The 25,874-nt window shown below is 41.9% G+C and overlaps 1 protein-coding gene across 8 annotated transcripts in view; it reads right to left on the bottom strand.

The window, feature by feature from the left end:
• Positions 1–25,874, bottom strand: part of MGMT (O-6-methylguanine-DNA methyltransferase) — a 320,994-nt gene that overhangs the window by 43,893 nt on the left and 251,227 nt on the right. For all 8 annotated transcript variants that reach the window (XM_075935258.1, XM_075935252.1, XM_075935251.1 and 5 more), the window contains one exon: positions 19,542–19,702. In XM_075935258.1, coding sequence (XP_075791373.1) covers positions 19,542–19,702 — 161 coding nt within the window. The remainder of the gene's footprint in view (positions 1–19,541; positions 19,703–25,874) is intronic.

Raw genomic sequence — 25,874 nt, forward strand, 5'->3', positions numbered from 1 at the left:
CTGTTTGAAAGGAACAATAAAGGTGGCACTCGTGGTTGCTCCACTCAGGGACGACCTCACTTGCGGAATATGGACAGGAAGACGTCTGCCCAAAGTGATCATTTGGGGGTGCTGAATGAATGGCTGAGGTGGTCTACCAGGGCATGCTGGACTGAAGCATAGAGGTGAATGCAATGGGGAATACAAAAGTCCCACAGGAGCAAGGCTTTGCAACACAGGGGAGAGGACTGAGCACCATCTACCTGTTAGTTTACATAAAACCTTGTTGTGGTAATGTCTATTAGTACCGAAATATACTGTCCCCATAATTGTGGAAGGAACACTTGGCAGGTCAGGTGCATGGATCCCCAGAGATCTGAGACTCACTCTAGAGTTTTTCAGGCCGTGCAGGCAGTTCCTTGATGTTGATGCAATGAGAGAGTTCTGTCTTGAACCACCTGCCTACGTGCACCCCATATCCAATAAGTGAAGGACCCATGGTGAGGGTGAGCATGGGCTGTGGTTGGTGAAAGGGAACCTCTGTCTGCATCATATGAGACTGCAGCCACCAAGACAGGGATCAGAGGAGGGGGTCTGGGAGAGTTATTATTTTGTCTATGGAGTGTCTGCTAGGCCTCTAGACCTCTTCTAGGCGCGGCAGCAGCAGGTATAGTTACAACCTGGCATGTTGCACCATGTAGGTGCAGGCTGCCATGTGACCCAGGAGTCTCATGCAGGTTTGGGTCATGGTAGTAGGGAACTGCTAAAGGGAGCAGATGAAGTCCGACATGACCCAGAAGCAGCTCTCTGGCAGAGAGGCTGTCATCATGGTGGAGTTCAACAGAGCCCCTAATGAACTCTATTCTTGGGGTTAGGAACAGGGTGGACTTGGGTTCATTTAGGAGGAGGCCTAGGTCTAAGATGGTCCTGGCCAGGGTCATGAGGTGCCAGAACCTGTTCCCCAGACCTGCCCCCAATCAGCCAATCATACAGACCTAGAGAGATGTGCACCTCTGACTTCCTGAGGAAGTTTGCCATGACTGCCATGCATTTTGTGAACACACGGAGAGCTGTGGAAAGGCCAACTGGTAGTACTATGAACTGGTAACCTAAGGAACTGGGATGACAGAGATGTGGAAGTACGCATCCTTCAAATCAAGGGCAGTGTACTAGTCCCTCTGATCCAGAGAGGTAATTATGGTGGTTAGGGAGATCATGCGAAACTTGAGCCTCCTCAAAAAAGCCCTTTAGGTTTCATAGGGCCAGAATGGACCTGAGCCTGCCCTTGGTCTTGAAGATAGAATCATAGAATACTAGGAATCATAGAATATTAGGACTGGAAGGGACCTCGAGAGGTCATGGAGTCCTGTCCCCTGCCCTCATGGCAGGACCAAATACTGTCTAGACCATCTCTGCTAGACATTTATCTAACCTGCTCTTAAATATCTCCAGAGATGGAGATTCCACAACCTCCCTGGGCAATTTATTCCTGTGTTTGACTACCCTGACAGTTAGGAACTTTTTCCTAATGTCCAACCTCAACCTCCATTGCTGCAGTTTAAGCCCATTGCTTCTTGTTCTATCCTCAGAGGCCAAGATGAACAAGTTTTCTCCTTCCTCCTTATGACACCCTTTTAGATACCTAAAAACTGCTATCATGTCCCCCCTCAATCTTTTCTTTCCCAAACTAAACAAACCCAATTCTTTCAGCCTTCCTTCATAGGTCCTGTGGCCCTAGTTTATTGATAAGAATATAATGTGAGACCATTTCAAATGCCTTACTAAAGTCTAGGTATACCACATCCACCGCTTCTCCCTTATCCACAAGACTCGTTATCCTATCAAAGAAAGCTTTCAGATTGCTTTGACATGATTTGTTCTTTACAAATCCATGCTGGCTGTTCCCTATCACCTTGCCACCTTCCAAGTGTTTACAGATGATTTCCTTAATTACTTGCTCCATTATCTTCCCTGGCACAGAAGTTAAACTAACTGGTCTGTAGTTTCCTGGGTTGTTCTTATTTCCCTTTTTATAAATGGGCACTATATTTGTCCTTTTCCAGTCTTCTGGAATCTCTCCTGTCTCCCATGATTTTCCAAAGATGATAGCTAGAGGCTCAGATACCTCCAGGTATGTCTACACTACTCTTCTAGTTCGAACTAGCGGGGTAATGTAGGCATACCGCACTTGCAAATGAAGCCCGGGATTTGAATTTCCCGGGCTTCATTTGCATAAGCCAGGCGCCGCCATTTTTAAATCCCGGCTGGTTCGAACCCCGTGCCGCGTGTAGCCGCGCGGCACGGGGTTCGAACCAGCCGGGATTTAAAAATGGCGGCGCCCGGCTTATGCAAATGAAGCCCGGGAAATTCAAATCCCGGGCTTCATTTGCAAGTGCGGTATGCCTACATTACCCTCCTAGTTTGAACTAGGAGGGTAGTGTAGACATACCCTCCTCTATCAGCTCCTTGAGTATTCTAGGATGCATTTCATCAGGCCCTGGTGACTTGCAGGCATCTAACTTTTCTAGGTGATTTTTAACTTGTTCTTTTTAAATTTTATCTTGTAAACCTACCTCCTTCCCACTAGCATTGACTATGTTAGGCATTCTTTCAGCGTTCTCGGTGAAGACCAAACAAAGAAGTCATTGAGCATCTCTGCCATTTCCAAGTTTCCTGTTACTGTTTCTCCCTCCTCACTGACCAATGGGCCTTCCTCTTGCTTCTAATATATTTATAAAAAGTCTTCTTGTTTCCCTTTATTCCCGTAGCTAGTTTGAGTTCATTTTGTGACTTTGCCTAAGGAAATACTGGCAGTAGAACCCCTTGATCCTGAACTCCCTGGGGACTTCCTCCACTGCACCCAGAGTCAGGAACGCATGCACTTCCCACATGAGAAGCTTCTCCTGAGAAGTGTCCCTGAAGAGGGATAGGGAAGGGGGATAAGAAGGAAGGCAGGGGTTGAAGCAAGTCGTGTGTGAGGGTGCAGAGGGGCGTGAGGAGAACTACTGCAGAGGGTGATGACGGGGTAGGCACCAGGGAGTGAGAAGTCAAGGGGGGCAGGTGTTGGGAAGGCAGGGGCAGGGAGGGAAGGTGGAGGCACCAGGAGGGTGCAAGGGATAAGGGAAGGTGCAGGTGTCAGGTGGATTGTGGGAGTGAAGCAGGACAGACATGGTGAAAAGACGGGAGGAGAGGGCAACAGGTCAGAGGAGAGAGGCAGAGCAGGTGGGTAGCAGGAGGTATTAGGAGAGAGGATGGGGAAGACTAGAAGCTAGAGGAGGGGTGGACACAGGGGGAAGGGAAGGGCAGGTGCAGGGGTCAGACAGGATGGGGAGGTGGGGCAAGTCCCAGAAAGGATGACGGGAGTGAGAAGGGCGGGAACCAGGATAGCAGAGGAGAGTGAGGGGTGGGGTGGGGGGGCAGCAGCAGGCACCAGGGGAGCAAATGGGGTAAGGTGAGGATTGGAGACATGGCAGCAGAGGAGAAAAGGGAGAGGCTTATAACTTGGGTGCCACAGTGGCACACATCTGAACAAGCACACATGACTTCAATATTGGTACACAAGGCAAAATTCACTCCGCTCATGGATGGAAAATCTTAGAAGGAACACTGCCGTATATACCTATTGGAATGCACATGAGCAATCACTTGAAGAACTCATTTTCCCCCTCAAAATGAATGCATATAAAGGGAGGGTGCAATTTGCAAATGAACTCCAGTTCAGATGTCTCCCTTAGTGTTGAATTTGCAAATTCAACATTATCTATTTAGGATTTAATAAGTATCTCAACTGATTAACACATTACAAAGGCAATTTCCCCTCTCTGAATATTCACCTCTCCAGACCAAATGCTATAAATGACTCACTTCCACCTTGACTTGAAGAGCTTCATTAACACAAGCAATTTCTCCCTTATATACTCCTGCTTCTGTAACTTTCACTCCAATTCATCTGATGCAGTTTTACCCATGAAAGCTTATGCCCTAATAAATCTGTTAATCTCTAAGGTGCCACAGGACTCCTAGTTGTTTTTACAAATACAAACTAACATGGCTTCCCCTATGACACTTTTGGGCAAGCCATAAAAGTAACTGCATTGATTATTTCCCCTCATTTTGTAGTTAGAATGTAGGTTGTTGTCTATTGAAAAGAACTGGAGGAAGATATTAGATAATCCATTAAATGTGTAACAAAACAGTAACTTTCTGCTTATTAAAGCCAGTCTCACATGAGATGGTAATAAAAGAAGCTGCCAATCTACAGAATTTGAATTTCCTGTTGGCAGATAGATGTATGAAAACTTGTCATCTCTTTTCTCTTGAATCTGCCATGTCCACTATGTGAAGTACAAATAATCTGCCCAATTTTTGCATTGTATTGCACCATTGAACTCCTGCGTTAACGCACACTTCCATTATGATTTTTAGAAAATGTTATTTGCATATCTGATGAAGCTGGATTAAAAAAAACGGGACAGTCACCAAGAATAGCAGATTTTTTGCTCTCTAATGAATAGAATTTCAATTGCTACAACAGAACCAAGTGAATTCATTCTTTGGTTACCTTCAAAAATGATATATATGGTTTTGTGCTTTATGCTTTTCCAGGCAATAAGACAAGCCCTACCCTTTTCTACCCAGCAGCAAAAAATTGTCTAGCAATGGAAATGGCGCAATTCCATTTGCAGAAGATAGAAAGAGGCATGATTTGGGGAGTTTGCAACTGGGATTTATATCTCCTGAGTTGAATTCCACTGGGTCTCTCACCTTGTAGCAATGAACAAGGGAAAGGCAATAGGTCAGAGGTAATGTTGAGGCAAGTTGGAGCTTACTGCATGGATTTTCCACTCTTCTCGCCACAGAGGAGGGGTTTTACTAATGTAGTAGTAAAGGCCCTTAGTAAAGCAGCCTTTGACTTTTACTGGGAAGATCCTTTGTGCTGCAATCTAGCCCTGGAGACTACAACTCCCATGAGCCCTTGGGAACAAGGGGGAAGAGCGTCTTTTCCAGGCTATACAGACCAAGGTTAGGAGTCTCCATTTCGGGAGAGAGGAGCCAGGCTGCTGGTATCGAGTCTTTTCCAGGCCAGGAGCTGTTGTGTTGCAGCTAGAGCCTGTTACTGAGAGCTTGCTGGGGCTTGGATCTAGCAGGCTGCTTTGGTGGCTGCTGTTGACTGTCCCTGGAGGGGAGAGATCCTGGCTGTGCCTGTGAAGAGTTTACATAAACCTACACAGGAGGTAGCTGTGAGTAACTGGGCTCTTTGGGAAAGGGCTACCTGGGATAGACCTCAGAGAACAGACTGACTATGGGTCCAAAGAGAGGCAGAGTGATTTGCCCAGTGAACCAGTGCTGGCATTTGGTGGGGCCTGCTCCAGTGGCAGAGGGATTTTGCAACTCACTTCCTGCCTGGACTGACACACAGAACCTACACAGTGCTGTCTCCACTCCAGCTGCAGACCTTCAAGTGCACCCATACAAGCATCTTGGACTCTGAATCCAGAGGAGTGCACATTCTGAAAGGGGGGGGGGGAGGATAAATTGTGGCAGTGTAAATGCCAGTTAGACAAGTTTCCTTTCTTTCTGTGTACTTTTTAATTGATTTTGTTTTAATTTGTTCAACCCTGTTTTAATCTGTTCAACCCTGTTTCTTTAAGTTAAGTAAAAGTGTGTTAATTCTAATGTAATCAATTAGATAGATCTTATTTATAATTGTTGTCTTGGAGTTAGTTCTAGGTTATTACTGGAATAATTTTATTCCTGGAGGCTCCCAAGGCATACCATAAGTGTATACAGGGCCAGCCAGGTAGAGGCACCACAGCTTATTCTTTAGGAGCAAGGGCCTGCAAGGAATCCCCAACTAAACATCACCACCACTGGGATACTCAGGGTCTCCTTTTATGTTAAAAACATCAGGCGCTCAGGCACACCTGTGTGTGTGATCTGCTCCCGAGTAACCCAAGGAGGAAAAAGGGGGTTACACTCGGGTGCACCTACTCTGCCCTCTTAGCTCGAAATAAGCTATGAAATTTGAGCTATGCAAACTGCATAGCTTATTTCAAGTTAATTTCAAAATAGCTTATTTCATAATTTGGTGCTGTCTCCACAGTGTCAAATTTTGAAATAAACTGCTATTCCGAAACGTCCCTTAATCCTTATGGAATAGCGAGTTATATTTCAAAGTAATAGGCTTGTTTCAAAGATGCAGAGTAGCTATTTTGGGATATCAGAAGTATCCTGAAATAGCACCACAGTGTAGACATACCCCTAGAGAACACAGAATTGAAGCCCAGATTGGACCTCTAGATCTCTAATCTGACCTGAATATTTCAAGCCACTGACATCACTCAGCATCTTCAGACTTAACTCAGCCCCCTCCAAATTAGATACAATCATTAAGCCTACAGGAAGAGACACCAAGGTCCAGCAGTGCCAAGGCCCCCACATTGGCAGAGAAATGATTAAATTATATTGTGACCCGAGAACCTCCGGCAAGAGAGTATGGAAGGGTTACAGGAATATTCTGGTACATGTGTTTTAGCTCACCAAAGAAAGTTCTCAAGAAAAAGCTGGTGTCACTCTGTGCATCAATATTATTGTGAAATGTATATATAGATACTACATATGGAGTTATGTATATATGCTGGAAATATGTTCTTGAGACCTGTATCAAGGTTCTGGTCATCAGCAAAGGCAAACAATAGGATTTCTGTCAGACAAGAGATGTTTATACATCTATCTAAGTGAAAATGGAGTGTGGCCTCATTCACAATAGATTTTGTATCTCCATTCTGAACTGAATGCAAAGCAAGAATCGTGAAGACTTCAGAAACAAACCAGCAGGCACTGATAAGCAGAAGGGAGAGCCCTGTTAGGGAGGAGTGCATTTAAGGCTTGTCTCAATATATACTTAGAGGAACAGAAGAAAGATTGTTATGATTTTGATTTATATGTAACCATTAGTTCCAGTGACCTCACTCACTATTACTTGAACCTCCATTCTTTGATAAACTTATTCTTGTTTACACTGTATATATACATATGTGTAATAGGGATGTTAACAACTAGTCGACTATCTGATGAGCAAGTGCTTATTGGATAGTCAAGTAGGGTATGTCTACACTACCACTCTAGTTCGAACTAGGGTGGTAATGTAGGCAACCGGAGTTGCAAATCAAGCCCGGGATTTGAATTTCCCGGGCTTCATTTGCATCTCGCCAGGCGCCGCCATTTTTAAATGTCCACTAGTGCGGACTCCGTGCCGCATGGCTACTCGTGGCTAGGTAGTTCGGATTAGGCTTCCTAGTGAAACGAGGAGTAACGGTAGTTTGGACTAGGAAGCCTAGTCCGAACTACCTAGTCCGTGCCGCATGTAGCCACGCGGCATGGAGTCCGCACTAGCGGACATTTAAAAATGGCGGCGCCCGGCGAGATGCAAATGAAGCCCGGGAAATTCAAATCCCGGGCTTCATTTGCAACTCCAGTTGCCTACGTTACCACCCTAGTTCGAACTAGGGTGGTAGTGTAGACATACCCATAGTGACTTGACTAGTCACTTTCCTCTTCCCCGCTTGCTGCCTCTATCAGAGACACACAGCAAGGTGGGGGGAGGGGGAGTAGGAGCCAATTCTGGGGGGAGCCAGCTTAAAAGCTGGTTCTCCCCAGCACCGTCTCCAGGGTGCCACCTGCCCTCCCTCCTGCTCCCTAACAGTGACGATGGGGACACTGCTACAAAGCAGCCCCTGTCTGCAGGAGTCCCAGTGGGAAGCTGGGCCCCCCTACGAACAGGGGCTGTTGCCACCAAGCAGGCCTTGTTGATGGTGGCCAGGGCTGGCCGGTGGCAGGGGCTGTTCAGGCAGCAGCCCCCTGTCCGTGGCCAGCCCTGGTTGCCGCCAACAGAGGCTGGTGCTGGAGCAGTCTCTGTTCGCCACTGCAAACAGGGATTGCTCTAGCACCAGCCTGTGTTAACTGCAGCCAGAGCTGGCCTTGGGCAGGAGGCTGCTGCCTGAGCAGCCCATGCCCGGGGCCAGTCCTGGCTACCACAAACAAGGCTGTGCACCCCCAACAGGGGCTGCTGGACTCAGTGCGAGCTGGGACCGAGCAGTCTTGGCTAACACTGATTGCTGCGCCTCTGCATTTTAAATATAGTAAGAGTTGCTGGTGCAAGTGGCTCCGGAGCTGGCACAAGCCAGGACTGCTCATTTCTGTCTGGAGTCAACTCCTGGAGCTACCCCCACTGCAGCTCTTCATATGTAAATACTGTGGCATTACTCATAGCAATAGTCTGGAGTTCAATCTTGCAAACTGGTGTGAACTGTTCCTTTGAGAACAGCAGGCCTGGTAATTCTGTGAGTGTCCATCAGATAAAGGGCTGGACAATATGGAGAATGAACCAAAGACTTGGGTGCTTGCATGTGTCTATCCCTGTTTGTATAGAGTGGATGCCTGGATGATAGCGTTTGTGCTGCCATAGTTTCAGGGAGCTGGTTTACAACAGGAAGTGACAGAACTCCTTCATGCTAAAGATGGGTTGTAGTAAGCTGCCTCACAATCCTGGCTACCTTTCGGAAGCATCACAGACACATATCCAGATAATCTTGGCAAGTGATTCAGATGCCCCAGAAAAAAGGTGAAAACCCCCAAGGCCAGTCTGACTTCGGGGACAATTCCTTCCCAACATCACTAATGGCCATCAGCCCCTTAGATCCTGAGCATGTGACTGTGAACCAGATAGCCAAGCAGCTGGGAGAGAGAATGACCTTGGAGATCAGGGCCCATCCTATGCAGTATCCTCTTTCCAACCCTGATGGATCAGAGGAAATACATTTTTTTTGATAAAGCACAGCCAAGGAGGGAGAAAAATCCCTTCCTGACTACAGGTGGCTAGCTATAAGCCTGAAGAAACATAAAACAAACTGGAAGTTAGTCCTGACCTGATAAGACCTTCCCCCTACCATCACAAGCAAACCTCTCATATACTTTCTATTAAAACATATTATGTTGTTTGTTCCCAAATTTCCTATTTGGAGGATGTTCTGGAACCTCATCCATCTGATGGTTAGAAATGTTCTTCTAATTTCCAACCTGAGTTTGTTCACAAGCAGTTTATATCTGTTCTTGTGCTAATGTTGTCCTTTTGCCCAGTCTCCATCCTTCCTGGTATTTACCCCCTGAACGTAATTAAAGAGAGCCTCCTTTTGCTAAATTAAACAAGCCACACTCTTCCAGTAGCTGCTGTTCCATTTGCCTGATAATCTTCAACCTCATTCTTTGCACCTGTTCCAGTAGTTATTTTATCTTTCTTGAGCATGGATGACCAGAATTGTACTCAGTACTGAAAGCAAGGTCTTATTAGTACCTTTTATAATGACATTAATGCTTCTCTCTCTCTCTCTCTCTCACCAAACCCCTCTCCCCGGAAATGCCTTACCTGATACATCCTAGGATCATATTTGCCTTTTCCAAATTCTGTTACTCTAACTCTTTCTGTGAAATATTCCAACCTTTTTTCTCCATTGAAAATGCCTCCAAACTTTGCATCATGAGCAAATATCATTAGCACACTAGGGATGTGAATGGGTAGCCATCACCTTGCTCCCTCCCCATCTCCCCACATATGTGAGTCTGCTGGCTCTCCTGATTTTATATCTCTATAATGCACACCTACTTTTTGTGCCAAGGACATTAATAAAAATATTGAATAAGACTGACCCCAAGACAGATCCTTGAGGAACTCCTCTAGTAACCTCCCTCTAATCTAATAATTCACATTCAGCAAAACCTGTTGTCTTCTCCCCTTTAGTTAACTCCTTATTCACATTACAATACTTGTACTGATCTCTGCCTTCCCCAATTTAACTAGTATTTACCCATCTACCACCATGTCAAATGCATTATTGAAGTCAAGTATGGTAGATCTACTAAAATTCCCTTATCAATAAATTCTGGTATTTCCTGAACCTATGGATCACTCACAATAGCCACTAAACAGCAATCATCAACTATTTTGCACTTAATATATACATCTTTATTCACATCACATTATTTTCATTGGCATTTGTATGTTAGTGAGTTACTGTATGATTGTCTGGCTCATTTTTATGTGCATTTTAATAATCAATTTGCAAATATAAAAATATAACAAAGAAGAAAGAATAAATGAAATTTGATGTTAGTCACCAGTTCATATTTATATGATTAATTTTAGAATGCGTTACATAGAAAAAACAACAAAGAACTACTCAAGTTCATCTCATCTGAAGAAGTGGGGTTTGCCCACGAAAGCTCATGATTTTTATTTATATATATATATATATATAAGTCTCTTAGGTGCCACAGGACTACTCATTATTTTTAACATAGAACCATGTGTTTTAAAAACTTACTCAACTGAACATGCACTTTTCTCCACAGAAAGGTTTGGCCTACAAACTCAAAATGTGATGGAATACAGTAGTCTTGCTGTACTATACTCTCCTCCTCCAGCTAACCCTATAATCCTTGGCTTGCTATCCTGCTCTTCAAGTTCCATGCCACAGCATTTGGTTAATATAATCACAACCTGTTCACCGCTGCATTTCCTACAGTGTTTCTGACAGTACCTCCACAGCTTGCAAGGGTGGACCTAAGGCAGGTTCCCTGTCTGCCCTGACTCCATGCCTACCCTGACTTCACACCGCTTCAGGAAATGGCCAACATCTCCCTGAAAGAGCTTCTAGAACCTATACACAACTTGCAGCCTCCACAAAGATTCTGGTCACAAAGCAATTTTTAAAAGGTAATTAATTCCTAGTCAAAATACTGGTTAAGATAAAATAAAATTTTATTATCACTTAAGAGAAAACCTGTAAAATTCCATATTTTTCATTACCCTCCTCAAACATTAGCCTGCGCATTCAAAGTTAAGATGGCATATTAAAAACGAAGTTTAAAGATGCACAGTTAATGTCAGTCACAAAAACCTTAATTGTCCTATGGCATCACTACCATTTTGCATCCAGTTAAGCACACCATCTAAGTAGATAAGGATATAAAGTAAGTTCTACAATACTACCTGTTCATTGGTACTTTAAAGCCACACAGAAGTTGGAGGCTTGGTCACAAATCCTTTCACTTTTGCTAGCAATAAGAATGATTAGCTCTATTATAACTTTTTCCCCTTAGTACACCTCAAAGTGTTTACAAAGAGATCAATATCGTTATTCACATTTTACAGATAAGAAAAATGAGGCACAAAGAGGTTAAATAACTGCCTCAACATCATCAGTTAATTCAGTAATAGGGTGACGCACAGAGTCCAGTTTTCTGGAGCACGCTATTATTAATAAGCTCACAGTCTGCATATTTACTTTTTGGGAGGTTGTGGAACACATTACAGGAGTAGTCATCTAAAAGGAAGTGCACTCTACTTTTAATAGGTGAGTGCAATTAAGGGACACATACAGCTAAATAGCCTTAAAGGTTATTATATATGCAGGTACTTCCACAACTAGAATCACTACAGGAGTTAAAAACAAAAAACTGAACACCATCCTGCTGCGGAGGGTCATTGCCCTGCGCAATGTCGACCACATCATCACTGGCTTTGCCGCCATGGGCTTCTCCAATTGCGGGGAAGGGGGAGGAATCGATGGCACTCACATCCCCTCCCTGGCTCCCAACCACCGGCAACTTGGGGACCGGCTGTATAAAATGACATGAAAAGGTTAATAAAGCCTTTTTTACTGATGATAATAAGCATTTCAGTTAGGATGCGTCTACACAGCAGGACTTAACTTGAAATAAGCTACTCAAATTGAGCTTCGTCAATTGCGTAGTTTATTTCAAAATAGCTTATTTTGAATTTTGGTGCTGTTTACACAGCACTTATTTTGAAATAGAGCAATCTTCCTCTGACTTCCCTTATGTCTCATAAAATCAGGGTTACACTAGTCAGAGTAACAAGTCCTCCATTATGTCAAAATAACTGCTGGCTGTGTAGACATGGACTATGTCAAGCATGAAATTCAGCTTTAGCGTAAGTATGCATTTCTTTGTCATTTCTGTTTTTGTCCTTCTACTAATTGTTTGCCACCAAATCTTTTCCTTTTTTGCACTTTGCTTACTTTTTCTATGCAGGTATGTATGACTTACATGCACATTGGAGCCTTCAGGCCCCATGGATGGAGACTTGCTGTCAGGCCTTGAAGAAATATGTTGCCATTTTAGGCACATGATTCCAAAGCTGGGCTACTCAACATGTGGCCCACGGGGTGGTTTGGGTTTATGGAGGTCTCAACACATGCCCGTAGGTGGTAGCCAAAACAAAACAATATAATAGTCTTTTGTTGATATGCATTTTAGTAGTTAAATTCCTGTATTGTAATTGCTCATATGGGTGGAAATGGGGTAAATATTGCATTTTATTAATATCAGCAGAACTGACTTAAATGGGGCCTGTGTGTTGTGTAGTCTTGCCTTAATCTTTGTACTCATGCCCGTCAAAATGAAATAAGCGATTTGCATGCATATTTGCATGTATATGCAACCACACTTAGAGTTGCGGCCCTCGGCATGTGCTGTGGGTATCATTGTGGCCCCTGGGGTTTCCAAGGTTGAGTAGCCCTGTTTCAGAGGCTTATCCTGGGCCAGACTTTATCCAGGTACCGCTGCACTAGGGCTACCAATTCTCTAATCACGCATACCCAAACATCTGCTCCCTACCCCACTTACTCCATCCCTGGCGCTGTTCAACATTCACTCACTTTCACCAGGATGGACAGGGGATTGGAGTAAGGGAGGCAGTGTGGGCTCTGGGCTGGGGCTGAGGGGTTTGGAGTGTGGGAGGAGGCTCAAGGTTGAGGCTGGGGAGCTTCCTCCCACCCTCCAAACCCCCTGACTTGAGCTGACAGGAAGAGGTTCTGGGAAGGAATCTAGGTGCTTGAAAGGCCTCCAGGCTGAGGCAAGGGCTTGGAGTTCAGGAAGGGGTGTGGAGTGCTAGCTCAGGAAGGGGGTTTGCCTGCTTGTGGGGGATCAGGGGATTGGGATGTGAGGTGTGAGTTCTGGGAGGGAATTTGGGGATGCACAGAGGTGACAGCCACTTCCAGAAGCAGCGTGGAGTCAGGGCTAGGGAAGTAATAGTACAGTCGATTAATCGATAAGCAAAAGCTTATTGGGTAATGCTATAGACTACACGTATTCCCACACCCCTCACTAGTAAATTTTTAGCAGGGCTGGCCAGCAGCCTGGCTCAGTTCCAGTTTGTGCCAGGTCCGGGACCTACACCTGCTGCAGCTCTGCATTTAAAATGTATTAGGAGCCTGGTAGGCAGGCAGCCCAGCTCTGTTCTGGCTTGCACTGTGTCCAGGAACTCAGACCCGCCCTGGAGAGGGGCTGCTGCCACCCCGCACTGCTACCTCTGTATCAGAGGCAGCAGCATGGGGTGACAGACAGATGGTCCGCGAAGGGAGTTGTTTTTTAAACTAGCTCTCATCGCGGATCTGCTCCAAGCATCCCACGCTGCTGCCTCTGATACAGAGGCAGTAGTGCAGAGTGTCAGGGGGTTTCTCGGGAGTGGGGCTGGAGCGCACTACTGTATAGAATAGTTGAGTAACCAATAAGAATTCATAAGGTAAATCAACTATTAAATTACCCAATATTTAACATCCCTAGTCAGGTCAGGTCAGGTGGCCCCATTGTGCTACCAAAATTTTAGCAGCCTAAAATCTCCCAGTTTGGCTTCAGTAGAGTCCAATTTTGGGAGAATCTCCAAAAAAACAAAGAGGGTTTGCAACTCTATGCTAGATTTAGCATTAAGAATGAAATATTTGGCTGGAAGGCAAATGAGAGACTATGTCTTCTGCTCAGGTCATACTGACATAGTTATGGCCATCAGATGTACCTGAGATAACAGTCCACTAGTTTAGAAGAGAAGGAACTGAGAGATCATTTCGTAGCGTGAAATCTATTTTTTTCCTAATATATAAAAGGCACATGCTGTAAACTCCATTAATTCTTGAGGATATGTGGGGAAGTAGCTGGGTTGAAGGTTGTAATGGTAGGATTAGGGAGTTAAGCACGTTGGTGGGTTGACTTGCATAAGAGGTGATCTAGCATGATCAAGTCTTCAGAGTTTTGGATTATTACTCCTCTGCTTACATCAGTTTTTTAAAAAGCGCCTAGAGCTGGACATTCAAATGCCAATGTGAAAAACATAAATACCTAAATCTCAGTTGAGCAATTCTGCAAGTCTCGAGGCTCCCTTCACAAATAAGCTTTAACATACAACATGCACTATGAAAAACCTCTATGTGACACTTTACTATCTTAGTCTTCCTATTAGTTAACTTTCTACAAATATTACCTTTGTGATGTTATAGTACATGTTCAATATGATGGTCTCCCATTTGTTCCAATAATTGTATTATATGAAATAACAGAAAGGGAGTGACAGAGAGACCATACAAAGAAAGGTATCACATCAGTGCAGTTTGGCCAATTAAGTCTGTGTCAGCATTCCCTTTATAGGTTTGATTATTTCTACCATAAAATGTGTGCACCTGGTCTTAGTCCAAGACCAAGTAATTGAACTATATTTAAAAAACATGGAACTGCACATGTTAAAATGAGGAAAACCTATTTTAGGGTTCCAAAAAAACAAACTTGTAGCATAAAAGGTTACTAAACATTACACCCCAGGCTCAGTGGGAGGCCAACCAAAGGTAGGCTTGCTGCAGAAGCCCTAACATTCAAAAAGCCACACCTGTTGCATAGCTAAGAATTGCAGACCCAACCTGGGAGTAGCAGAACTCCTGTATATCAGGGCCTTGCCTGTACTAAATTCTCAGGGCTTGCAAACCTCCTACTCAAGGTTGCATAACAAACAGAAATTAATTTGGCTTTTTACTGGATTTACTCTCCCTCTTGGCTGCTTCTAAAGAGTGGAAAGAGATATAAATCAGTAAGGAGGAGGAAGCTTATTCTCCCTTCCTGCTCACAGAAGTATTTTAGCTCAATGGATCTTTCTTTTCTCTTCTTGGCTGATCTCTGAACTCTCACAATAATACTGACAATGACATAATTGCCATAGAGCAATTAGACTAGCAAAATCAGAGCTGGCGCTCGCGTGAAGGGAGTGGTTCAGAATGCCTCATTACACATTCTGTAGCTGCTGCAGCGACTCCTCTCAGAATAAGGAGCAGCCTCTATAGGTGAAGAGCCCAGGAGGCTTATAAAGTTACCATGGATCATCACACATGAAGGCAAATTTCTGCAGGACCTGGTTCCTGAAAACAGTAACTAAAAGAAAATCTGTAATTATTAATTTTGAACTATTATATTTCATTAACCAAGCTCAAGGTTTCAATCCTGAGCTTTTTGTGGAAGTAAACCATGACTAGCAGAATTTTGAGGTACAAGAAGTGCTTAAACTGCTGGTTGACAGTCTTGGAGACTGAAATATTTTATTTATTCAAAGAGCAGGTATGGGATAGGGATGTAAAATCCCATTTAATTGGCAAACAGGTGAAACATATTGTTTACTTGGCTAACCAATTAAAGGGGGGCACTTGGGCCCGACACAGGCAGGGGCTACACCAGCGTTTCTTAAACTGTGTTACGTAGTACACCGGTGTGCCGCAAGGCAGTCAGTGGAGTGCCATGGAGAACAAGAGTTCAAAATGGCTGCCCTTAAAGGGGCAGGCGACCTATTTTTTTCCTGCTCAATAACTTTTCCCCGGCCTTTTTTTTTGATTCAACAAAAAATCTTTGGTGTTCCTCATAAAAAAAATTATCGTTTGGTGTTCCGTGGTCTTAAAAAGTTTAAGAAACACTGGGCCACACTAAGCAACCCCTGTCCACCGCGGGACCCCTATAGGGCTGAAGTAGCCCCCTACCCACGACAGGCGGGGAGCTGCTCCAGCCCCACCAGTTAACCTTAATCAGTAAACCGGTTAAACGTTCACATCAGGAAGAGCAGTAGCAATGCATGCTTTCCCTAACTGTTTCACCAGCATGCCTCAACCCTGATCTATATTAAAAGACTTTTAGACAACAATGAAACATGTCAAAGTGCTTAACTTCATTCCAACTGATGGAAAAATCTATGGCACTTTTACAGACAATCATTCCAAGGGCTTAACAGCTACATTTTAACAGGGCAACACTGAATTTAAAGTTTTGACATTTTGTAGCAATCTATCATATAAACCCAACTTTTCATTTTAAAATGTGAATGATATAAACAAGAACTGATACATCTCCAGTTCATTAACCACACAAATTCAAATATCTCTTAATAAAAAGCTTATTTAGCAAGTATAAAATGTGTATTACTAATGTGATCTCCATTTAAGCCTTTATAATTATGCAAAAAAGTGATGAGAAAATAAGTGTAAAATGTTATTTACTTAATATTTTCCCTATAACAAAAGAATAACAGTTGTTGCATTTCAATAACTGCTATCATATGCATTGATCAATTCAATAAAGAGTCACTGTACACAGTGATTAAATTATTTCCCTCTTTAAAAAAAATGACACCATAGAAAAACTTCTTGCCAATTTTCATTTTTAAAGTCAAAACTGCATTTAGTCAGTAAAATAATAAAGTATTGTATACAAAAAGGAAACTGATAAATACCAAATGATTTTTTAATAAAAATGCAAGCAATCATGAATAGGTGAAATTTGCAATCACAGAAGCCTAAATTGTGACCACAAAACATCCATTTGTATTCAATTGTGCACATAGAACTAACTGCATGTTAAATTATCTATTTTGTGCATGGCAATGTCTGTTTTACATGGGCTTTCATGTTTGTTTTATAGGTACAACATAGGCAACATATGCAATTACTGCATGTTTGAAAATTAGACCCTACAATGAGGATCCTCAAACTTTCAGCAGTCAGGATCACATCACTCAGTCTTGCTCTTATGGTGGGCCAGAGCAGGTCAATTATAGAAAATAATATATACATTTTGTATTTAACTCTAAAGGTGCAAGAAACTATTCCTACCCTGAATAGCTCGCAGTTAACATAGGCAAGACAGCAGAAGGTGAGAAAAAGTTGGTAAGTGGGGGTAGGGTTGCCAGATGGTCTAACAAAAAATACTGAACACCCCCTACCCATCCCCCCCAAAAAAATACCAGGGGAAAAATTCTGTTGAGAAGAACAAAGGGGGAGACCAAAGATGTTGAGCAGGAAAAAAAAAAGGTCCCCGAGAGTTATTAAGCAAAAATAAATAAATAAATAAATAAATAAATAAATAAATAAATAAACAAGTAAATAAAAAAAAACCCAGCATGGCCCCTTTAAGAAATGCTTTTTGGCCCTAAGAGGCTTCCAGGGGCCATCTGCCATCTTGTTTTCTCACTCTGAGCCAGACAGCTCCCCTATGGAACCAGGTAAGCACCTGGGATTTTCGCCTGCTAGTTGGGAAAAAAGATCAGAAAATACCGGACATTTTAGGTGTCTGGTATTTTCTGAATGTTTTTTACTGGACAGGAGGCAAAAATACTGGACTGTCCAGGTCAATACTGGACACCTGGCAACCGTAAGTGGAGGTAATCTTTTTATCTTAGCAATGTGCATTGTAAGGTAAGCAAGATGGGAGGAAGAGGTGGTGGTGCAGTAGGGAAGTAGGGAGAAGGGCAATGGAGAGGGAAGATGAGGTAGAATGCAGAATGGGGCCAAAAGAATCCCTCTTATAGGTTTAGCTGGTCTTTGCTGCATCAAGTACTGGACTGTGCTTTTCTGTTGATGTGCGTATTGGCTTGTTTTAAGTTCCATGTGGGAACCTCATGTTCTACCACTGCAATTCTACAGGACAGTGGAAACTGTGTTTTCACCAAGACAAATCTATCCTGAAAAGCAAGTGGCTCAGTGGTTAAAAGTTATATTAAATATGCCTGTGTGTTTTCAAATTGGAATTCTGTAAAACTCAGTACAAATGGCTTGCACAAGCCCCATTTCTGAGTCTCTCTGGAACACACCAAGTCCAAAACTTTTGAGACTACCCCATCTCACCAGATCTGTGTCCTTCACCATCTGCAGGCAGCTCCGAGTGTTTGTGCTTCACTGGCCAATGGGAGTTGCAGGAAGTGGAGGCCAGCACATCCCTGTGACCTGTGTCACTTCCCACAACTCTTATTGGCTGAGAAGGGCAAATAGCAGATGCTCATTGTAAACAAACTCTCAAGGCCCACCAGATTACCCTGATGGGCTGCACATAAGTATAGTGCCATTGGACACAGAGGGCTGATCAAAATGTGTTGGTTGGCCAGATGAGGCCTGCAAGCTGTATTTTAGAGACTCCTAGTCTATACTCTATAGTCCAAATTAAGGCTCCTAAATGCAGAACAGCATAACAGAAGTGGTTACATGTTGGAGGGACATACTGTGCTTCCTTCAGAACTGCTTTCTAGCACATCCTAGTAGGACATACGTTACCATCCTGACCAGACAAACTCCATGGGCCATTTAGCACTACTGGCATTTGAAAGGATACTTCTATCCTCACAGCATGGTGCTTGATGTATTTGACTACATACTGTGCAGAGACACGGAATGGAGGGGAAAAGACTCCATATTTTCCAGTATACCTGCATTGGAGAACCATAATTTGTCTCTAATTTTCAGCTGAGGGGGAAACTTTATGGCTGTGTTATTGAAGATAAATTTATGATGGAAACATCAATGCTGTGTTACAATGCATAATAGGAAAGCCACTAGTTCTCTTTTTTGGGTAATAAATATGTTGTTACCGAACCTAGTTTCTCAGAGAGCACTTTAAATATATTTAATTAAAAACACAATTTCCTTAAAATGTATCTACTATTCACAGTCAAAAGATTACCTTCATGGAAGAGACAGGAAAGAGGCCACTGCAGAAAGCAAACTACTGTGATTTTTACTGAAGACTATTTCACTTCCATGTAATTGACTTTTATGTTAAGAGGTCTTAGAGGAAAAAAAGAAGCAATAAATGGAAAGTGGTAAGGGGAAAATTTCTTAAGCAATGTTTTTATTCAAATCTATGTATATTATTGCTGCTTGGTAACAAAACTTGCTCTTTGCATCTATTTAAAAATTAAAATATCTGTAATAATTTTAAGAATTTGTTTTAAAACTAATAAAATAGATACAACATAGCTACCTAGTGTAACGTAACTATCACCAACTGTGTTTATAGAACTGGCTAATTGTCCATTTATAAGCCTCGTTCCCTATGTTGTTGGCTAAAAGATAGTTTAAGTTAACAATAGGCTTATTGAAAAATTTACTGCCATTCAGATGTGCTCATATTTAAACCTTTCAGCCAGCAAACGTCAAGAGTTGAAATTAATCATTTTTACTGTTTTTGCCAAGAATTATGGAAACCTGTGCCAAAACTAACACAACCCTTTGGAACACTTGGAGACTATGAACCCTGGTAGCTACAGTAAAACTATGCTACATGCAATCTCTATTTAGTGCAATGTAAAATGCCCTATATTGATGCAGTGAAACTGAGAACAGAACATAAGTGATAGTTAATCAAGACAAAACACTATAAATGAAATCCTATAGCATTACTTAGTTACAGACCTTGCTCAAAAACTGGATGGTGAAAAGGAGGCATAGGAAGTTTCTTGGTCATCCAGGGCTCACAGAAGTAGGCCTGAAGCCAGGCTGTGCATTGTTTTAGTGGTTCTGTCATTTCCTCTGGACCGTCACATTCCTCATAAGTAACCGAGGCTGCCTCAGTGCTGGAAAAGTGATAACATTAGTTTTAATAAGTTTAATAGACAAATGGCTGCACATTTTAGCATGCTAAAGACACAGAGAAAATACTTACTACATTAAACGGAAGAAAAATGTTAATGTTACATGGACTTATTTTCCCCCTCATAAACATTAATACAGAATGCTGTTCCATAAGGAAAAAATGAATATCAAATTAGAAAAGGAACTGCAATAAAGCAACAGCTTCATGCCTAGCTGCAGCAAAGAGCTTGAGTGATACTTACTGGTATATATGTATACAGGCAGTCCCCGGGTTACATGGATCCGACTTACATCGGATCCCTACTTACAAACGGGGTGAGGCAACTCCGCACTAGCTGCTTCCCCTCAGCAGACCAGGGAGACGCGAAGCTAGCGCTCCCCCCAGCAGACCGGGGAGACACAGAGCGGCATTTCTCAGCAGACACCTCAGCTTGAAAATAAAGGACTGAGGGAAGTGAGGTGTGGGAGAATAAAACTGAGCTCTGGAGAAATGTTTGGCTAGAGTTTCCCCTACAATATGTACCAGTTCCGACTTACATACAAATTCAACTTAAGAACAAACCTACAGTCCCTATCTTGTACGTAACCCGGGGACTGCCTGTACTTTCCAATTCAGGTAAACTGACATGTGTACTATACAGTGTATAGTATTTTTCTACTTTCATTATAAAAATGAGTAGTTCGTATCTGTGAAAGTATTGGGAATGTATATACATACACACAAACATATAATACGAACATACACCTTTAATTAAAATATTTAGTAAGTTAATCCCATTCATTGTCTCCAATTTCTTTTACCAATGTGACAAGTGTATAACAATTCAGAACATCAGTAATCGAAGAGATTCCTCATCTTTAGAAATGCAATGACAATACAAGATGAATAAAGAATAATACCTATGAAAAATATAGGACTTTCTTTTTTAACTTACCTGTTTGAATATCCAATGCCTACGATGGGGAAGATGCCATGCACAGATGCAGCCATATTAAAAAAAACCAAAAAAAAAACAACAGCTAGAGTGGGGAGGGGTGTGGATAATGGTGGAAGGGATACCAGAACTGAAAATGCAGGGCAGTAAAATGACAGCCTCAACACCGTCCAAGTGGTTGTAGCTGCACTATGGAGAAGGTTTTCTCTTTCTTGCTCCCTGACATCTAGCAGAGCTCAATAACTACATACAGTTCCCCCAAAGAACGGAAGAAAAGAAATAGCAATCCTTGCAAACAGCACTTTTCTCTTCCAGCTAGTATCATCAAGTTACCGCTTTCCTCCACTTGTGAAAGTGAAGGGAGGCAACTGAGAATTAGCTTGGTTTTAAGTAACAACTTAGATTTTCAAATGGCACCAATATTGCAGGGAGCACCTCTACATTTAAGGATTAATTCTCCCCACTATCTCATGATTTTCTTTTTTTTCTGCTATTAAGACTATGTGGGGTTTGTGCGGAGGTGGGGGGAAAAGACAGTAAATTGTCTGGTTTTGCTTTCATTATATGCAGCATCATATTGCACAATATTCAATTCACTTGATTTCTTGAATAAGAGCAACACAAAATACATAAATATTGCACAGCTGATATATTTGAGATTTCAGCTACAGAGCATTTGGACAGAGTAGGCTGCTGAAAATGGGGAGTCTTCCTGACCCACATACTTCCTGCAGAGCAAAGCAAGTTGATCCATGACTCTACAAGAGCTTTCCTGGCACATCCAAACACTACTGGATAGTAGAGCCTTTGTGGGTGTGTCTCAAAGTTTGGGAGAATTAATTTGTCTTTATATACTAATAAAATTAACATGCCCCACCAGCAAAATATAGAGGGGAAAGGATGTGTGTGGGAGCATTCTAATAATCTATGAATGGTTATATACAGAGCTGACATCATGAATCAATGCCAAAATGAGCAACCACACCTTCTTTAAGGCTGCCAAAAACTTTTCAGCACCCAGTGTTTATTATTCTTTCCAATAAACCATTCAGTAATTTTCTGATCATTATAAAACAGACTGTTTGGAAACTGTCTACTCAGGGTGCTTTTGCTATCACAAGGGACCACTTAATATACGTTCCAGTCCTGGTTTCTTGTTTTCTGCTGCAGATATGCAGATAAGATCCATTCATAGCCCAACAGTATTTCCCTTGACAATACTACAAACTTAACAGACTAATTCTCTGATGGGAGAATGGCAGGTACATGGCAAAGTGTTGAGGGTGGAATTAGGTTCAAAGCAGGTGAAGCATATGTAGAGGATCCTCCTAGGAGTAATAAATATACAGAAAAGTCCCAGCAACGCTGGGGGAAATAAAGCAAAGTTCTTGGGTCCTTTCAGTCACTCAGATGGGAGTTGTGGAGGAAATCCTAAACTATTTCCCAGCATGCCAAAGTATTAGACACTTAACAAAATATTTTCTCTTTAATAGGAAACCTAAGCAAATGAAAAAATGTATGATGTATCAGTAATGATATAAAAGACTCCAAGTCTGTTTTTGCCACAAGGCACCTTTGCAACAAGACCTAACCATCTCAAATGATTGATCCACAAATGCATATGAAACTGAAAACAACAGGGTATCAATGTAATCAGACACCTACTCTTGTCTCTGCCTCTGGATAGGATAAAAGATGTATAGTGAGAAGCTATTTTAGAGATTATTCTCAGAAGTGAAACCCTCATCTGTTTGAATTGTGCATGATCAAATGGCCTTGCAATTCTCCCCAACACCAAGTCATTTTCTAACTAATTGTTAAGCACCGAAGGGCACACTGCTGATTAGCAAGAAAGTAATATAGTAGAATGGAGAAACAAAGGTGGGAAAGTTAAAATACCAGGGAGAGAGAAGGTATGCAACAGATGATTAAACAATCTGTTGAAAGTATTAAAAATGCAAGTTAAATATTGATTGTTTGGCATATAAGAAAAAAAAGGAAAAACAGAAGAAACTGAAGAAGATTCATCTGTACACCAAGCTTGCTAGAAGCCTTTCTATTAAATGCAAACTTGTTGCTCTTCTCCGTATTTTTATGGCCAGACTATACTTTTGAGGGTTTTGCCCGTTGTAGTGCTTTGTAAAGGGTTTAAACATCTTTTACATTTTGGGGGGTTTAAAACTATTGGTCAAAGAATCCAATTCAGAGGGACTATTTATGTGCATAAACTTTATTCACATGCCGCCTTGGAGCCTTAGACTGCAAGCTCTCTGGGCTCAGCACTAGCTTATTTTATGTTTGTACATCTCTCACTACAATAGGGTCCTAATAACTGGAGACTCTATGCATTTCTTCAGTATATTTCATTGTAATAAAATAATAAAACTCTTGAAATCTACAACAGCACAAAATGGACTTCTCTGATCCATATAACAAGAAGGGCACCACGCACACTCAAGATTGAAACATTTATCAGAAGAAATTTAGAGTAAATGATCCAGATTATGTAATATTTTCCCTCAGGTGAAATTTCTTTTATTCAGTGTTTCATATTTCTTTGGAAGTTTCTGAACACATTATACTACAATCTATATATGCTTCCTTTATTCAAGTTCTTTCTGTCCTTCCCTGAAGTTCACATTTAGGAGGCAAATGCCTAATTTTTACACTTTGCAACTAGCCTTCAGCAATGAACAAACAAAAAATGGGGAACCTCTATGTTAATGGTCTTTCCCTCACTGATCCATAGAGAAAGGGCCTTAATCCTTAGTTATCCAGCCACCAGAGGCAAGGAGCCAATAGCAAACAAAATAACAGCCAAAGTAACCACAGATTCTATGCTACACCTATGGGCAGCTTGAAGCTTGAACTGCAACATAACAAAACATGACTTTTATTTTTACACATGAAAATAAAATAAGCATATTCATCCAAGAAAGCCAAGAAACTAAGGAACAGTTATTTCAGTGAGTTTCACAGCTTTCTCAATAAGCAATAGCCCTCAGTTTAATTGGAAAGATCTACGTGTACATTTGCTTGATGAAGGTAATGCATAAACATTTATAAGCATTTCAGAACAGTATTCTTGTGTCCAAGTGTGGCAGATTTGCCCATATTTTTTTTCACTAAAATATACTGTTTTGCTTTTCTGTTAAAGAATTTCATTGGCTTCCCTCAAGACAAAAAGCCACACATTTGCAACCTTGTTAGTATAATGAAAAACATTCCTTTAAAATGCATTTTTTGGGGTGGAGGTGGGGGAGAAGGGAGTTCTGCATTTTCCTATATTACCAATGCTCTTTTTGGGGGTGTAAAGACTTATACTTGCTTAGGTTAGTGAATGAAATTAGGTGCTGTCCAGCATCCCTGGAGGATACAAGTTCCATTTCTTGCTATATTTCTAGTCTGTCAACTGAATTAAAATGTGACCTGTATTTCTTAGCATTTCCCACTCTTTAAAGGACATTTGCAGAATTTTTATAGTAGTAAAATTTATCTTAAATTGATTTTTTTATGCTTGTGCTAAAGATCTCCACCTCTGCTTTACCCCGCACATTTCTACTTAAGATCTCCTTTTTAACTCTTTCTGTGTTGGTATTAAATAACCATTCATGAATGAAATTTTGTTAAATTGACTCTGATCCTAAAATAAGGATTTATGACTCAACATTTAATATAGCTGATACAGCCTAAAACAATCTTATTTTTTGTACGGGTAACAAAAATGTCCACTTAAAAATAAGTCATTCTTGTTCTTTTTAACGTCTTGTATTACCCATTAGTGTTCTGCCTCTTATTAACATAACCGTGATGCCACAGCAGCTACATCTGTGACAAAGAGGCTTCTGAAGACCTTCCTACAGCAAAGTCCAGAAATCCAAATCATTATCAAGCTCAGCAGCATAAGGTTGCTCAAAAAAATCACCCATTTCCTTCTCGCTTGGCCCAGAGGTGGCTCCCTTTTGGGCCCCATGAAGTTTGCACCTACCTGCAGACCAAGTATCTCAGTTTGATTCTCAGTAGTGGCACATGTGACAGTTCAGACTCTGGATGGCAGAATTCACTAATGATTTAGTTCACTGTAGAACAGGAGTTCTCAAACTTCATTGCACTGTGACCCGCTTCTGACAATAATTATTACATGACCCCACATGGAAGACTGACGCCTGTGTCCCCCTGAGCCCTACTGCCCCAGGTAGTGGAGCCAACACCAAAACTCAAGGGCATGAACCTCAAGTAGAAGGCCTTTAACCTGAGCCTCAGTGCCCAAGGCTGACAGCCTCAGGCCTTGGCCCTGGGGCTCGAGCCCCAACATTTCTAAGTCAGCCCTAGGGACCCCACTAAAATGGGGTTGTGACCAGTATTCCCTCTATGCTGAGTGGCAGCACAGTTTCACAGATGATTAATCAGCCCCTCCCAGTCAGTTGGCTCCTTGCACAGGGCCTGATTAATCACTTGTGAAGCTATACTGCCCAGCAGCTTAGAGGGAACACAGGTTGTGACCTATCATGGGGTTATGACCCACAGTTTGAGAGCCACTGCTCTGATGTCTTACCAGTCTACTGTACACAAAGTAACTGTATCATACTGTTGTTTTTATTACACTTCATGATTTGTTCTATTGACTTCGCTGTGTGTAAGCCTCACAACTAAGCACAAACTGGACTGCTGCTCCTACAAAGCAGAGAATGGTCTGGTTCTCTTACCCCATTAGAGATCTTCCTTAAAATTGTATTTTTACATGAAACAGAAAGGAACAGAATGTTATAACAAGGAAAAATATAAACCCCATCTGTTTCAGTTTAATAAGGCTTCTTCCAAGACATGCAACTATTGGCAAACGCAGAAATACTTTAAAAACAAACATGTAGGCAGCAAGTTGGCTTCAATACCATTGTTGAGGAAATGTTAGATTTTCGTATGTGCACAGAGAAGACCTATTACCATGTTTAGGGATACAATGCCATTGTGGTTAACCATATTCCAAATTTGAATGGGTTTTATTTAAAGCTTCCTTTTTTGGCTTTAATAAGTCTAATAAAATTTAACTGAAACATTGTAAGATAGACCTTGAGTTGTCATTTAAAATAACAAGATAATATACTGCAATGATACAGTATAACAATAACTATGGTCACCAAATGAAATTTATAGGCAGCATGTTTAAAACCAACAAAATGAAATATTTCTTCACATAATGCACAGTCAACCTGTGGAG

The sequence above is a fragment of the Pelodiscus sinensis genome, chromosome 8 (assembly GCF_052426305.1).
Source record: "Pelodiscus sinensis isolate ZL-2025 chromosome 8, ASM5242630v1, whole genome shotgun sequence".
Taxonomy (NCBI): Eukaryota; Metazoa; Chordata; order Testudines; family Trionychidae; genus Pelodiscus; species Pelodiscus sinensis.